This window comes from Coturnix japonica, chromosome 11 (genome assembly GCF_054131305.1).
Source record: "Coturnix japonica strain WE chromosome 11, WE-NBRP24, whole genome shotgun sequence".
Taxonomy (NCBI): domain Eukaryota; kingdom Metazoa; phylum Chordata; class Aves; order Galliformes; family Phasianidae; genus Coturnix; species Coturnix japonica.
In genome coordinates, this window is record NC_140673.1 from 3242762 (window position 1) to 3256505 (window position 13744).

The 13744-nt window shown below is 55.3% G+C and overlaps 2 protein-coding genes across 2 annotated transcripts; both read right to left on the minus strand.

Annotated features, from left to right (window-relative positions):
• Positions 1–1249: 1249 nt before the first annotated feature.
• On the minus strand, positions 1250–4516 carry LOC146758953 (uncharacterized). The gene is made up of 3 exons (XM_085511958.1): positions 2318–4516; positions 1975–2044; positions 1250–1781 (listed from the first exon to the last, which is right to left on the minus strand). Exons 1-3 carry the CDS (start codon positions 4514–4516, stop codon positions 1609–1611), a joined length of 2442 nt encoding a protein of 813 aa, XP_085368084.1. The 3' UTR covers positions 1250–1608.
• Positions 4517–8095: 3579 nt separating this feature from the next.
• LOC146758954 (uncharacterized) lies at positions 8096–11589 on the minus strand. The gene has a single exon (XM_085511959.1). The coding sequence runs from the start codon at positions 11587–11589 to the stop codon at positions 8443–8445; it is 3147 nt and encodes a 1048-aa protein (XP_085368085.1). The 3' UTR covers positions 8096–8442.
• Between the last annotated feature and the right edge of the window lie 2155 nt (positions 11590–13744).

Sequence of the window (13744 nt, forward strand, 5' to 3'; positions counted from 1 at the left end):
TCAGTACAAAGAAGACAGGGATCTCTTGGAAAGAGTCCAGCGGAGGGCCACAGAGATGGTGAAGGGCCCAGAGCATCTCCCCTATGAGGAGAGACTAAGTGAACTGGGTCTGTTTAGCCTTGAGTTAAGAATGCTGAGAGGGGGTTTGATCCAGGTCTATAAATACCTGAGATGTGGGGTCATAGTTGCGATGCTGGTCCCCTTTCGGTAGTGTGCGGGGACAGGACTAGGGGTAATGGGAAGAAACTACAGCATAGGAAGTTCTGCACGAAGAACGAAGAAGTGTGGAAGAACTTCTTTATGGTGAGGGTGACAGAGCACTGGAACAGGCTGCCCAGGGAGGTGGTGGACTCTCCTCTGGAGATATTCAAGACCCGACTGGATGCCTACATGTGCAACGTGGTGTAGGGAGCCTGCTTTGGCAGGGGGATTGGACTCGATGATCTCTAGAAGTCCCTTGCAACCCCTACAATTCTGTGATTCTGTGATTCTGTGAGATGTGGATCCTCTGGGGGACAGATGGCCATAGGTATGGGACAGGACGGGCACTGTATTCTGAAAATGTCAAGGGACTTCTCCTGGTGTGGAAGCCTAATGGGAAGTGGGAGACTTATAGGCACCTGGATGCCAACACTGCCCCTTCAGCAACAGCTGTCCCAAATGTTTCAGAATTGATTGCTGCTCTACAGAAACAGGCTCCTGCCTTTCTGGCTGCTCTTGATGTCTAAGACAGGTTTCTTATTGTCCCCTTGAGGAAGGCGGAGGACAGTCAGTTTGCATTTACTTGGAGGGACTGCAGTGCACATTCAGCTGATTACCCCAGGGGTACAAACACTCACCCACTCTGGTGCTCAGAGCATAGGCACGGAGGATGGAGAAGGTTATGTTGGACCACGGTGTCCGGGTTTGTCCCTATGCTGATGACATCCTCATATGGGGGAATGATGTCTTTGTGGGAATACCCAAGACTACACAGTGTGGCACCTGAGGAGCCCCGATCCAGCTGGGACACTCTTGGTGTCCTCTAGCCAGGGCTTCAGAGACCTTCAACCCTTTCATCACAGGCCACCTCACACACACAGCAGCTCAGCCAGCTCACACTTTGCAAGCGAGAAATCACCGTGCCTTGCACGCCCACGCTCTCTGCACTTGCTGCCATCACTGACACGGGGATCCACTGCTCCATTCTCTGATCCCAGTAGCTGCACAGAGACCAAACGTGCACAGACCAGACAGCACTCAGCCAGGATAGGGTTAAGGGATAAGGTTTAATCAGATTTCTACATATACAGGATTGGGTGTTTCATCTCTGGGAGCTATTCTACAACTACAGGACAAGGGGAAATGGACTTAAGATGAAAGAGGGTAAATTTAGGTTGGATGTTAGGGGGAAGTTCTTTACTAGGAGCGTTGTGAGGCCCTGGAACAGGCTGCCCAGGGAGGTTGTGGATGCCCCGTCCTTGGAGGTGTTCAAGGCCAGGTTGGATGGGGCCCTGGGCAACCTGATCTAGTAATTGTGGAAGGTTGGTGGCCCTGCCAGGCGGGGGGGTTGGAACTTCATGATCCTTGGGGTCCCTTCCAACCCAGGTCATTCTTTGATTCTGTGATTTAGTTTTTTGTCTCCTGGAGCTGCCTGGTGTTTGCAGCCTCCTGCCTTTCCTCTTGCTGTCCCCTGATGCAGCAGCAGCAGCAGCTGCAAACTCTGCACAGAGCCCGAAGTGCCATCCTGATGACAGCTGGCATCTGTCGGCGAGCCGCTGCGTGTGGTGCGGCAGCGGTACCTGTGGGGGACAGAGAGTTGTAGGCAAGGGGCAGAGGCACGGCCCTGCCTGCCACCCACCACCATGGAATTTCCCTGGGAGGACTGCACTGCATGTGGCAGGGCACGGAATGCCGCCAGGCTCCGTGCCACTTGGTGGGCCACCTGAGCTCGGTAGGCCCCTCCCTGGGATGGCTTTCTGCTTGGGGACATACCTGGATCATCCTCCAGTGGATCTCTGAAGGACACAGACTTCTCTGTATCTCTTCTGCCCTCTGCAGAAACCTGTGTGGGGACAGCAAAACCACAGCCCTGTAGTCTCCTGCGCAGCAACATTCCAGATGCCAGGGCCCCATGGAAGAAGGATACCTCCCTCCTGGCTTGTCAAACATGCCCCTGGCTTGAGGGAGATGTTATGGAGGGGATGTCCACCCTTGTGCACAGAAGATGGCTTGAAAGGGGACAGCACCAGGCATCGCCCCACAGTGTACACTCTGGCATAGCTCCTGCCTGTGCTCTGATTTCACACCTGGTGCTGACCAAGTGCACTTTCCTCACCTTCTGTTCATCGCCTGTAGTTTCTGGTCCTTCGCATGCATCCACAGGGGAAGTTGAAGGCGTGGTCTTGACTTCATCAGATGAGGAACCTGAAATGCTTGGTGGTACACTTACTTCTCCCTCACACTCTGGCAGGAAGAAGGGTGTTTCACTGGCCACCTCTTCGTCCTCAGGAACTGATGCAGGGAAAGGCTCAAGCAGTCCTGCAGGCCCATGACCTGCGTCCAGAACAGAAGCTGAATGCCCTGTTTCTGCACTGTCCTGTGCTGCTTCGGGCATGCTCCTGTTTGGCCAGCAGATGTTCCAGGTGGACAAGATCTGTTCCTTCCTCACGTCAACAGAAATTCTCAAGGTTGCTGGGTGTACTGGAGAACGCCCATAGGCCTCAATGCTGATCTCTATGGGATCTTGCAATTTTGGTGCTCCTCCCAGAGCTTGTGTGGATGATTCTGGAACAGTCATTGCTGCTGCTTCTTTTTCTTCTTCCTCACATGCTGACAGCAGTGGTTCTGTGTTGGCCTCCTCTAAACAGTGCTCAGTCTCAAAAGAATCTGACTTATCCAGATCTGCTGGCACCGATGCATGCAGAGGCTCAAGGTATCCTGAAGGCCCAGAAGCTGCATCCAGAACAGAAGCTGAACACACCTTTTCTGCATCAACAGATGCGGCAAGACACGCACTCTGCAGGTCACCACATGACTGTCCTGCAGTTTCTGTCTCAGCAATCTCTTCCACATCATGCTGTGCATCCCGCACTCCAGCATCCCAGGACTGGAACATCAGGGCAGGAAACCAGCCCTCCACCCTCGATGTTGTGGTACAGAGGTTCAGCATTCCCTGGGCAGTGTCAGTGGCATCAGCACTGTCTTCGGTTGCTTGAGACCTCAGCAGCCTGGGCATGGTCATGCTGTTTGGCTGGAATGCGTTCGAACTGGACAGCATCTGTTCCTTCTTTGCTTCATCCCGGATTCTCCGGATTGCTGGATGAACTGGAGGACATCCATACTCCTTCCCACACACCTCTCTGGAATCTTGTAATCTCTGTGCTTCTCCCAGAGATTGGTTGGAGAACTCAGGCATGGGTTCTGCCACGTTGCTCTCCTCTGGAAAGCATTCAGCCTTGGAAGAAGTTGAGTTCTCCCCATCTTCAGGATTGGTTGCTGGGAAGGGCTCGAGGTGTCCTTCAGGCTCAAGGTCTGCAGCCAGAGAAGCTGCACATACAGTGTCTGCCTCAACAGATAAGGCAAGAGATGCGCTCCACAGGTTGCCAGATGACCGTCCCGTGGACTCCTTCTGAGCAGCATCTTCCAGCTCCTGCAGCTCAACCTGCACTCCAGCATCGCTGGTTTGGGAACCACCGGGGGCAGGAATCTGTCCCTCAGCCCTGGATGTCACAGAGCATACGCCCAGTCTTCCCTGAGCAGAGCCAGCAGCGCTGGCACCGTCTGCTGCCGCTCGGGGCACGAGAAGCCTGGGCACGCTCACAGGGTTTGTCCAGCCGGTGTTGCGACTGGACACCTGAGGTCTTCGGGGAAGTGTTGGGAGTCTGACGCTTCTAATGCCGCTGGTGCATTCTCTGCCTCGCGCAGCAGGTGCGCAGGCTGCTGCTTGCAGAGCAGGCAGCTTACAGACATTAGAACGCCGGGGTGCAGCTGCCGGCATCCCTGGCCGCCTTAAGTGAGGCAGCAAGGATGGCTGAGGCTGTCTCCGTTGCCCGCCGGCACTGCTGCGGCTCACCGACAGCGTGAACTGCCACCCGCCCGCCTGCAAGAGAAGCCGAGGAGAAACACCAGGTGAGCGCGGTCCGTCCCGCTCCCGCCCCACGGAGCACCGAGGGCAGCGCTCATGTGGGCGGTCCCCGCGCCACGCGGGAAGACGTTCGGCCTCGCCTCCCTCGGGCTCCCTACCTGTGCGCGGCGGCTCCCGGAGGCCCGCGAGCTCTCCGGGCCGGGCAGCGGCGGCAGATGGACGCCGTGGAGGGACGAGCCCGGGCTCCGGCTGCCCGGCGGCACCGCTCGCGGCGCCGTGCGGCCCACCTGTGGGGAGAAGGAGGCGTGAGATGGAGGTGGCCAGGTCGCCACCGGCGGCCCGGCCGAGCCCGGCCCCGCTGCTCTCCGCCTGCCTCACCTGGCGGCGTTCCTGCACGCGTGGCAGCCCTGCGTTGGGCTGGGAGTCGTCCTTCTCGCGCTTCTCGCTCATCTCCGCGTCCTCGCACAGAGGCACAGGGAAGCACCCAGGAGCTGCTGCCTCCTCACGGAGCCGCTGTCCTGAGAGTGAGCGGCACTCCCTCCAGGGGACGCTGACCCCTCAAGGCAGCCCCGCGTCACAACGGCCTTCGGGTTCGATGCCGGCCCGCGTCACAAAGCCCCGGCGCGGGGCTCCCCTCGGGCATCTCCACGGCCGCCACCGGACCTTTCCCAGCGGCGCCATCGCTGTCGCTGACGGGCTCGCCCTCGGCTGCGCTGGGGCCGTGGAACCGGCTGGAAGCGGCCGCGTCCGGCACGGAGCGGCCCCTGTCCTCGTCTCGTTGCCCAGCCTGGCCAAGTACCCCCGGCCCAAGCGGCTCGTCCGCACCTCAGCCCTTTCTTCGTGTTGCAGTTCTCCAGGACCCGTTTAGAGCACGGATCTGTCGCGCTCTGTGGAGGAGCCTGTGCTGGAGTAGATGGATGTGGCCTGAAGGACTGAGGCTGCAATCCGTGGAGAGCCACCTGAGGAGCAAAGTGCTGGACGCAGCTTATTTCTCTAGAGATGAGCACACTGTGGAGCAAGAGTTGTGGTGGGAGCTGCACCTCATAATGAGACTCATGATGGAGCAGTCTGTGCCAGAATAACTTTTCTCCTTGGCTTGAATCCAGATTGATTCTTGACAAACTGCAGTCTGTGTGAAGTCCTCATAGGATCACTTTGGGAAGGAGTGCATCCCAGAGGAGGGGCTTCATGCTGGAGCTGGGGACAAGGTGAATGAACCAGCTGCAGAGTTGAAGCTTCATTATGTGTCCACAATACCTAATTTCCCAGTTCCTGCAGTCAGTTTATTTCTTAAACAGCTCATGGCTGCCCCAAGGCACATAAATTTCAGGATATGTTTCGGAGTAGACCTTTGCCTAATTAGCTATCAACTTGGGGACTTAAAAGGAATGTGAATTATTTAGGCCACTGTTGAATAAAGAGGTTATGAGCTAAGTTTTGTCAAAATACTGAGAAACAGCTTCTCACATCAATTGCATTTTCACAGAATCACACAGAATCACAGAATGGCTTGGGTTGGAAGAGACCTCAAGGATCATGAATCTCCAACCTCCCCCACCACAGACAGGGCCACCAGCCTCCATGTTTAATACCAGACCAGGCTGCCCAGAGCCCCATCAGACACCTTGTACACGTCTAGAGATGGGGCATCCGCAGCCTCTCTGAGCAGCTGTTCCAGCACCTCACCACTCTAGTAGCAAAGACCTTCCCTCACATCCAACCTAAATCTTCCCTCCTTCAACTCCTGGCTTGTCAAACATGCCCCTGGCTTGAAATGCAATCCTCTTCAGCTTGCAGCATTTAATTGGTGTCACAGATGGGGTCCCCATTCAGAAGGTGCTAATTGACAAGTGAAACAAGACTGGGACCCAGGAATGCACAGGCTTGAACTGATTGAAAGTTCCTCCCTCCTACTTCCTCCGTGTTGTGGTACTTCCTGCTGAGCAGGGCAGCAAAACCACAGCAGATGGGTGAACTCATGAGTAGCCGGTACTGTGTTGAACTAAAGTTGATTAAAAGTTCCTCCCTTTTCATGTCATAGGTACTCTCCCCTGAGTGGGGCAATGAAACCTGAGTAGCTGATACTAAGCACGGAAGGAGGGATGGGCAATTCTAATAGCCTGGAGCGTATTTTGAAAATGTTGTGGGACTTCAGTTCTTGTCTTGCTCTGCTGGGGCTTGACTGGGCAAGACATAATTGGTAGAACCCACAGGCAATATGTGAATGGGCAGCAGACTTAAGGGCAGAATGGAAATATTACTGAAGAAAAGGGAAAGCATCAGTTTGTGCAGTACTCGGGGCAGTGCTGGTCACAGCTCCGGAGTGCCGTGGGCAGCAATGATTCTCAGGAGCCAGCATTACCTCCTCCTTGCAGGAGACAGTAGGAAAACTACAAGAGCAGCTGGTTGAGGAGCAGCAGCAGTCTCAGTAACTGGAAGTGCTGATGAAGTGCTTGGGGAAGGAAAAGGAGGGGCCTTCTGCCTCAGCTCTATCCCAGCACCCAACTAGCACAGGCTCAGGATAGGCTCAGAAAATTCATCCCTCCAGGCTAGTGAGACCTCAAATTAAGGTGGAATACAACTGTGATGAGGAGCACAGGGGACATCAGCTGACCATTACAAGCAAGGAAACAATGTACTCACTGGAGAAGTATAACAGGAATGCTAAGCAGATGGAGACAGAATATGTGTAGAGTTTCCCTATTGGGGGGGGAACTGTGTACTGTTAAGTGAGAAGGCAGAAGGTTTCTTCCTAACCACCAGGAACAATCAAGCCCCACAACCCCTGTCCCAGAGGGCAGCTTATTGGGCAGGAAGAACCATGAGTAAAAGGCCTTGAGCTGGGGATTTCCAGGTCCATTATGAGTGACCAAACCAGCAAGGATTTAGAAATTCTTTTCCACAACTGGAAGGGCAAACCAGGCAAGACTCTCCCTCCGTCTGCTCCCTAGGAGCAGACCCTACACATCAAAACCACATCAGAGCTAACTCCTTCTGCTTTCCCCTCGTGAGTTACGTTCAATCCAGGGACTGGAGTGGGAAACTGCCATTCCAGTGTGTGTTAAGCAAGGGGGGAGATGGGACACATGGATACTCATTAACCCTTGCACATGAGAACTGTTAAGTTGTGGATGATGGTGTAGTTTAGGGAGTCTCCCCCCAGTTCCCCATTCGGCTAGTCCAACTCATAGACTACTGTGTATATACCCAGCCCTACTTCTGTCCAAGACAACAGACATGAAGCCCATCCTATAGTAGATGAATTACACAATCAAGGGATAATAGCACCTGCAAACTCTCCTGATGACTCTCCTGTATGACAGGTGTGGAAGCCTAATGGAAAATGGGAGACTCACAGGTGCCTGGATGCGAACACTGCCCCTTCAGCAACAGCTGTCCCAAATGTTTCAGAATTGATTGCTGCTCTACAGGAACAGGCTTCTGCCTTTCTGGCTGCTCTTGATGTCTAAGACAGGTTTCTTATGGTCCCCTTGAGGAAGGCAGAGGACAGTCAGTTTGCACTTACTTGAGGGACTGCAGTGCACATTCAGCTGATTACCCCAGGGATACAAACACTCGCCCACTCTGGCGCTCAGAGCATAGGCACGGAGGATGGAGAAGGTTACGTTGGACCACAGTGTCCAGGTTTGTCCCTATGCTGATGACATCCTCATATGGGGGAATGATGTCTTTATGGGAATACCCAAGACGACACAGTGTGGCACCTGAGGAGCCCCGATCCAGCTGGGACACTCTTGGTCTCCTCTAGCCAGGTGCCTGGTTACAGACACAACAGCACTCTCCCACCAGGGCTTCAGAGGCCCTCAAGCCTTTCATCACAGGCCACCTCACACACACACACCAGCTCAGCCAGCTCACACTTTGCAAGCGAGAAATCACCGTGCCTTGCACGCCCACGCTCTCTGCACTTGCTGCCATCACTGACACGGGGATCCACTGCTCCATTCTCTGATCCCAGTAGCTGCACAGAGACCAAACGTGCACAGACCAGACAGCACTCAGCCAGGATAGGGTTAAGGGATAAGGTTTAATCAGATTTCTACATATACAGGATTGGGTGTTTCATCTCTGGGAGCTATTCTACAACTACAGGACAAGGGGAAATGGACTTAAGATGAAAGAGGGTAAATTTAGGTTGGATGTTAGGGGGAAGTTCTTTACTAGGAGCGTTGTGAGGCCCTGGAACAGGCTGCCCAGGGAGGTTGTGGATGCCCCGTCCTTAGAGGTGTTCAAGGCCAGGTTGGATGGGACCTTGGGCAACCTGATCTAGTAATTGTGGAAGGTTGGTGGCCCTGCCAGGCAGGGGGGTTTGGAACTTCATGATCCCTGAAGTCCCTTGCAATCCAGGTCATTCTTCAATTCTGTGATTTAGTTTGTTGTCTCTGGGAGCTGCCTGGTGTTTGCAGCCTCGTGCCTTTCCTCTTCCTGTCCCCTGATGCAGCTGCAGGTGCAAACTCTGCGCAGAGCCCGAAGCGCCATCCTGATGACAGCTGGCATCCGGCGGCGAGCCGCTGCGTGTGGTGCGTCAGTGGTACCTGTTGGGGACAGAGAGCTGTAGGCAAGAGGCAGAGGCACGGCCCTGCCTGCCACCCACCACCATGGAATTTCCCTGGGAGGACTGCACTGCATGTGGCAGGGCACAGAACGCCGCTGGCCTCCGTGCCACTTGGTGGGCATGGCTTTCTGCCCGGGGACGTACCTGGGCCATCCTCCGGTGCATCTCTGAAGCACACGGAGCTCTGTGCACGTTTTCTGGCCTCTGCAGAAACCTGTGTGGAGAGAACAAAACCACAACCCAGTCTGTCACTGCCCGGTGATGCTGTGGGTGCCACGCGCCCAAGGAACGGATTGCCTTTCCAGGCCCCTTTGCTTGAAGGTAAGGCAGGGGTAACAGAAGGGTTCTCCACCCTAATGCGTGGAGCTGGCTGGAAAGGAGACAGCACCAGGCATCTTGCCACAGCGCAAGCTCCAGGCACCTCTCCTGCCTCTGCCTCAATTTCATGCCTGGTACCAACCACACACGCCTTGCTCACCTCGTCCTGAGGGCCCACATCTGCTCCCACACATGCTGACACCTGCTCCTCAGGCCTGGGATCTGCAGCCACAGATGATGCTGAAGATGTGGTCTCCACATCAACTGATGAATTATCAGATGTGCTGGGTGTTAAACTGACTGCCTCTGATGAAGTATCTTCCTCGGAGTAATAATCCCAGTCTTCCTCCACAGCATCCACTTTTGAAGTGCAAAGACGGGAGGGCAGGTGGATGCCCTCATCTGTCTCTGCAGTGTCTCTGGTATTCAGCATGCTCTCAGCAGTGCTAGAAGAACTGCTGCTGTCATCGCTGGAGTCTTCTTGCACAAGTGGCAGTCTACCAGCCAACAATTGGAAATCACCAATTTCATGCCTGGTACCAACCACACACGCCTTGCTCACCTCATGCTGAGGGCCCACATCTGATCTCACACATGCTGACACCTGCTCCTCAGGCCTGGGATCTGCAGCCACAGATGTTGCTGAAGATGTGTCCTCCACCTCAGCAGATGAATTATCAGATGTGCCGAGTGTGACACTGACTGCCTCTGATGCAGCATCAGAGTCACACTCCCAGTCTTCCTCCACAGCCTCTGATGTCGAAGGGCAAAGACAGGAGGGCAGGTGCACACCCCCATCTGTCTCTGCAGTGTCTCTGCTATCCTGCTTGCTCTCTGCAGTAGCACTGCTGCTGTCATTGCTTGACTCTTCCTGCTCAACTGGCCATCTAATAGCCCACATTCGGGAATCAGCAGAGTCAAGAAACCAGCCATCAGCCCATGATGTTGTGGGCTGCGTGTCCGGCACGTCCTGAGCAGCACCAGCAGTGTTGGAAGCATTATCTCTTGCCTGGAGGCTTTGCTGCCCGCAGCTTCTCAGACTCTTTGGCCAGGAAATATTCCAGCGTGACATGATGTGCTCATTTCCATCCTCGTCAAGAATTCTCCAGCGTACTGGGATCATAGGATACCCACGGGCCTGCCAGTTGATCACTCTGGGATCTTCCGATCTCTCTGCTTCTCCCAGAGCTTCTGCAGAGGAGTTAGGCGTGACAGTAGCTAGTCCTTCACTTGAGCCTCCTCTCTGAGACACTGACAAGAACAATATTGTTGCATTGGAGTCCACTGCAGACCACGCAACCTCAGAATATGAGCTTTCTGTATCTTCCGGCACTGATGCAGGCAGAGGCTCAAGGAGTTCTGCAAGCCCAGGACCAAAACGCAGAGGAGATCGTGAACACACAGTATGTGCCTTAGAAGGGACAAGTGAGGCAGCCTGCAGGGTGCCAGATAACTGTCCTGAAATTTCTCTCCCAGCGCTCTCTTCCAGTTCTTGCTGCAAATCCTGGACTAATACATCCCTGGCTGGGGAATCATCAGAGGCAGAGGAGCATTCAGTGTTGGAAGAAGTTGAGTTCTCCCCATCTTCAGTACCGGTTACTGCCAAACTCTCGAGGTGTCCTCCAGGCCCAGGCTGTGCAGCCAGAAGAGAAGCTGCACATACAGTGTCTGCCTCAACAGATGAGGCAAGAGATGCGCTGCACAGGTTGCCAGATGACTGTCCCGTGGATTCCTTCTCAGCAGCCTCTTCCAGCTCCTGCAGCTCAACCTGCACTCCAGCATCACTGGTTCGGGAACCACCAGAGGCAGGAATCTGTCCCTCAGCCCTGGTTGTCACAGAGCCTATGCCCAGTCTTCCCTGAGCAGTGCTGGCAGCGCTGGCACCGTCTGCTGCCGCTTGGGGCATGAGAAGCCTGGGCACACTCACAGGGTTTGCCCAGCTGGTATTGCGACTGGATACGTGTGGTGTTTGCCGAGGTCTTCGGGGAAGTCTTGGGAGTCTGACGCTTCTAATGCCGATGGTGCATTCTCTGCCTCGCGCAGCAGGTGCGCAGGCTGCTGCACCAGAACGCCGGGGTGCAGCTGCCGGCATCCCTGGCCGCCTTAAGTGAGGCAGCAAGGATGGCTGAGGCTGTCTCCGTTGCCCGCCGGCACTGCTGCGGGTCACCGACAGCGTGAACTGCCACCCGCCCGCCTGCAAGAGAAGCCGAGGAGAAACACCAGGTGAGCGCGGTCCGTCCCGCTCCCGCCCCACGGAGCACCGAGGGCAGCGCTCATGTGGGCGGTCCCCGCGCCACGCGGGAAGACGTTCGGCCTCGCCTCCCTCGGGCTCCCTACCTGTGCGCGGCGGCTCCCGGAGGCCCGCGAGCTCTCCGGGCCGGGCAGCGGCGGCAGATGGACGCCGTGGAGGGACGAGCCCGGGCTCCGGCTGCCCGGCGGCACCGCTCGCGGCGCCGTGCGGCCCACCTGTGGGGAGAAGGAGGCGTGAGATGGAGGTGGCCAGGTCGCCACCGGCGGCCCGGCCGAGCCCGGCCCCGCTGCTCTCCGCCTGCCTCACCTGGCGGCGTTCCTGCACGCGTGGCAGCCCTGCGTTGGGCTGGGAGTCGTCCTTCTCGCGCTTCTCGCTCATCTCCGCGTCCTCGCACAGAGGCACAGGGAAGCACCCAGGAGCTGCTGCCTCCTCACGGAGCCGCTGTCCTGAGAGTGAGCGGCACTCCCTCCAGGGGACGCTGACCCCTCAAGGCAGCCCCGCGTCACAACGGCCTTCGGGTTCGATGCCGGCCCGCGTCACAAAGCCCCGGCGCGGGGCTCCCCTCGGGCATCTCCACGGCCGCCACCGGACCTTTCCCAGCGGCGCCATCGCTGTCGCTGACGGGCTCGCCCTCGGCTGCGCTGGGGCCGTGGAACCGGCTGGAAGCGGCCGCGTCCGGCACGGAGCGGCCCCTGTCCTCGTCTCGTTGCCCAGCCTGGCCAAGTACCCCCGGCCCAAGCGGCTCGTCCGCACCTCAGCCCTTTCTTCGTGTTGCAGTTCTCCAGGCCCCGTTTAGAGCACGGATCTGTCGCGCTCTGTGGAGGAGCCTGTGCTGGAGTAGATGGATGTGGCCTGAAGGACTGAGGCTGCAATCCGTGGAGAGCCACCTCAGGAGCAAAGTGCTGGACGCAGCTTATTTCTCTAGAGATGAACACGCTGTGGAGCAAGAGTTGTGGTGGGAGCTGCACCTCATAATGAGACTCATGATGGAGCAGTCTGTGCCAGAATAACTTTTCTCCTTGGCTTGAATCCAGATTAAGTTGATTCTTGACAAACTGCAGTCTGTGTGAAGTCCTCATGGGATCACTTTGGGAAGGAGTGCATCCCAGAGGAGGGGCTTCATGCTGGAGCTGGGGACAAGGTGAGGATGAACCAGCTGCAGAGTTGAAGCTTCATTATGTGTCCACAATACCTAATTTCCCAGTTCCTGCAGTCAGTTTATTTCTTAAACATCTCATGGCTGCCCCAAGGCACATAAATTTCAGGATATGTTTCGGAGTAGACCTTTGCCTAATTAGCTATCAACTTGGGGACTTAAAAGGAATGTGAATTATTTAGGCCACTGTTGAATAAAGAGGTTATGAGCTAAGTTTTGTCAAAATACTGAGAAACAGCTTCTCACATCAATTGCATTTTCACAGAATCACACAGAATCACAGAATGGCTTGGGTTGGAAGAGACCTCAAGGATCATGAATCTCCAACCTCCCCCACCACAGACAGGGCCACCAACCTCCATGTTTAATACCAGACCAGGCTGCCCAGAGCCCCATCCAACACCTTGAACACTTCTAAGGATGGGGCATCCACAGCCTCTCTGAGCAGCTGTTCCAGCACCTCACCACTCTAGTAGCAAAGAACTTCCCTCACATCCAACCTAAATCTTCCCTCCTTCAACTTATAACCATTTTCCCTTGTCCTGCTGTTATCTATCCTTTCAAAGAGTTGACTCCCCTCCTGTTTATAGGTTCCCTTTAGGTACTGAAAGGCTGCAATTAGGTCATAGAATCATAGAATCATGGAATCACCAAGGTTGGAAAAGACCTAAAAGACCATCCAGTCCAACCATTCACCTGTTACCAATAGCTCCCACTAAACCATGTCCCTCAACACAACATCCAGTCATTCCTTGAATACCCCCAGGGTCGGTGACTCCACCACCATCCTGGGCAGTCCATTCCACTGCCTGACCACCCTTTCTGAGAAGTAATACTTCTTAATGTTCATTTTGAATCTCCCCTGCCGCAGCTTGAAGGAGCTGCGGTAACTGCAGGCCCTGCCACAGGAGCTGGAGCACTTCATGGAATCATGGAATGGCCTGGGTTGAAAAGGACCACAATGCTCATCTCGTTTCATCCCCTGCTGTGGCAGAGTCGCCAACCACCAGACCAGGCTGCTTGGAGCCACATCCAGCATGGCCTTCAGTGGGGCATCTACAGCCTCCTTGGGCAACCAGTTCCAGTGCATCACCACCCTCTGGGTGAAAAACATCCTCCTAATATCTAACCTAAACCTCCCCTGTATCAGTTTTAAACGATTCCCCATTGTCTTATTACTAACCCCCCTCGTAAACAGCTGTTCACCCTCCTTTCAAGTATCGAAAGGCCACAATGAGATCTTTGTGGATCCTTTTCCAAGGTAGACAAGTTCCCTCAACCTTTCATCATAGGAGAGGTGCTTCAGCCCTCTGACCATCTTAGTGGCCCTCCTTTGGACCTGTTCCAGGATCTCAGTATCTATCTTGTGCTTGACTT

Excerpts from the sequence above, each read along its gene's own strand:
- LOC146758953 (XM_085511958.1), bottom strand. The coding sequence starts at position 4,516 with ATGAGCGAGAAGCGCGAGAAGGACGACTCCCAGCCCAACGCAGGGCTG. Across the intron at positions 2,045-2,317 it reads CTACAGGCGATGAACAGAAG|GTTTCTGCAGAGGGCAGAAG; the intron begins GTGAGGAAAGTG and ends GTCCCCACACAG. Across the intron at positions 1,782-1,974 it reads TCCACTGGAGGATGATCCAG|GTACCGCTGCCGCACCACAC; the intron begins GTATGTCCCCAA and ends TGTCCCCCACAG.
- LOC146758954 (XM_085511959.1), bottom strand. The coding sequence starts at position 11,589 with ATGAGCGAGAAGCGCGAGAAGGACGACTCCCAGCCCAACGCAGGGCTG.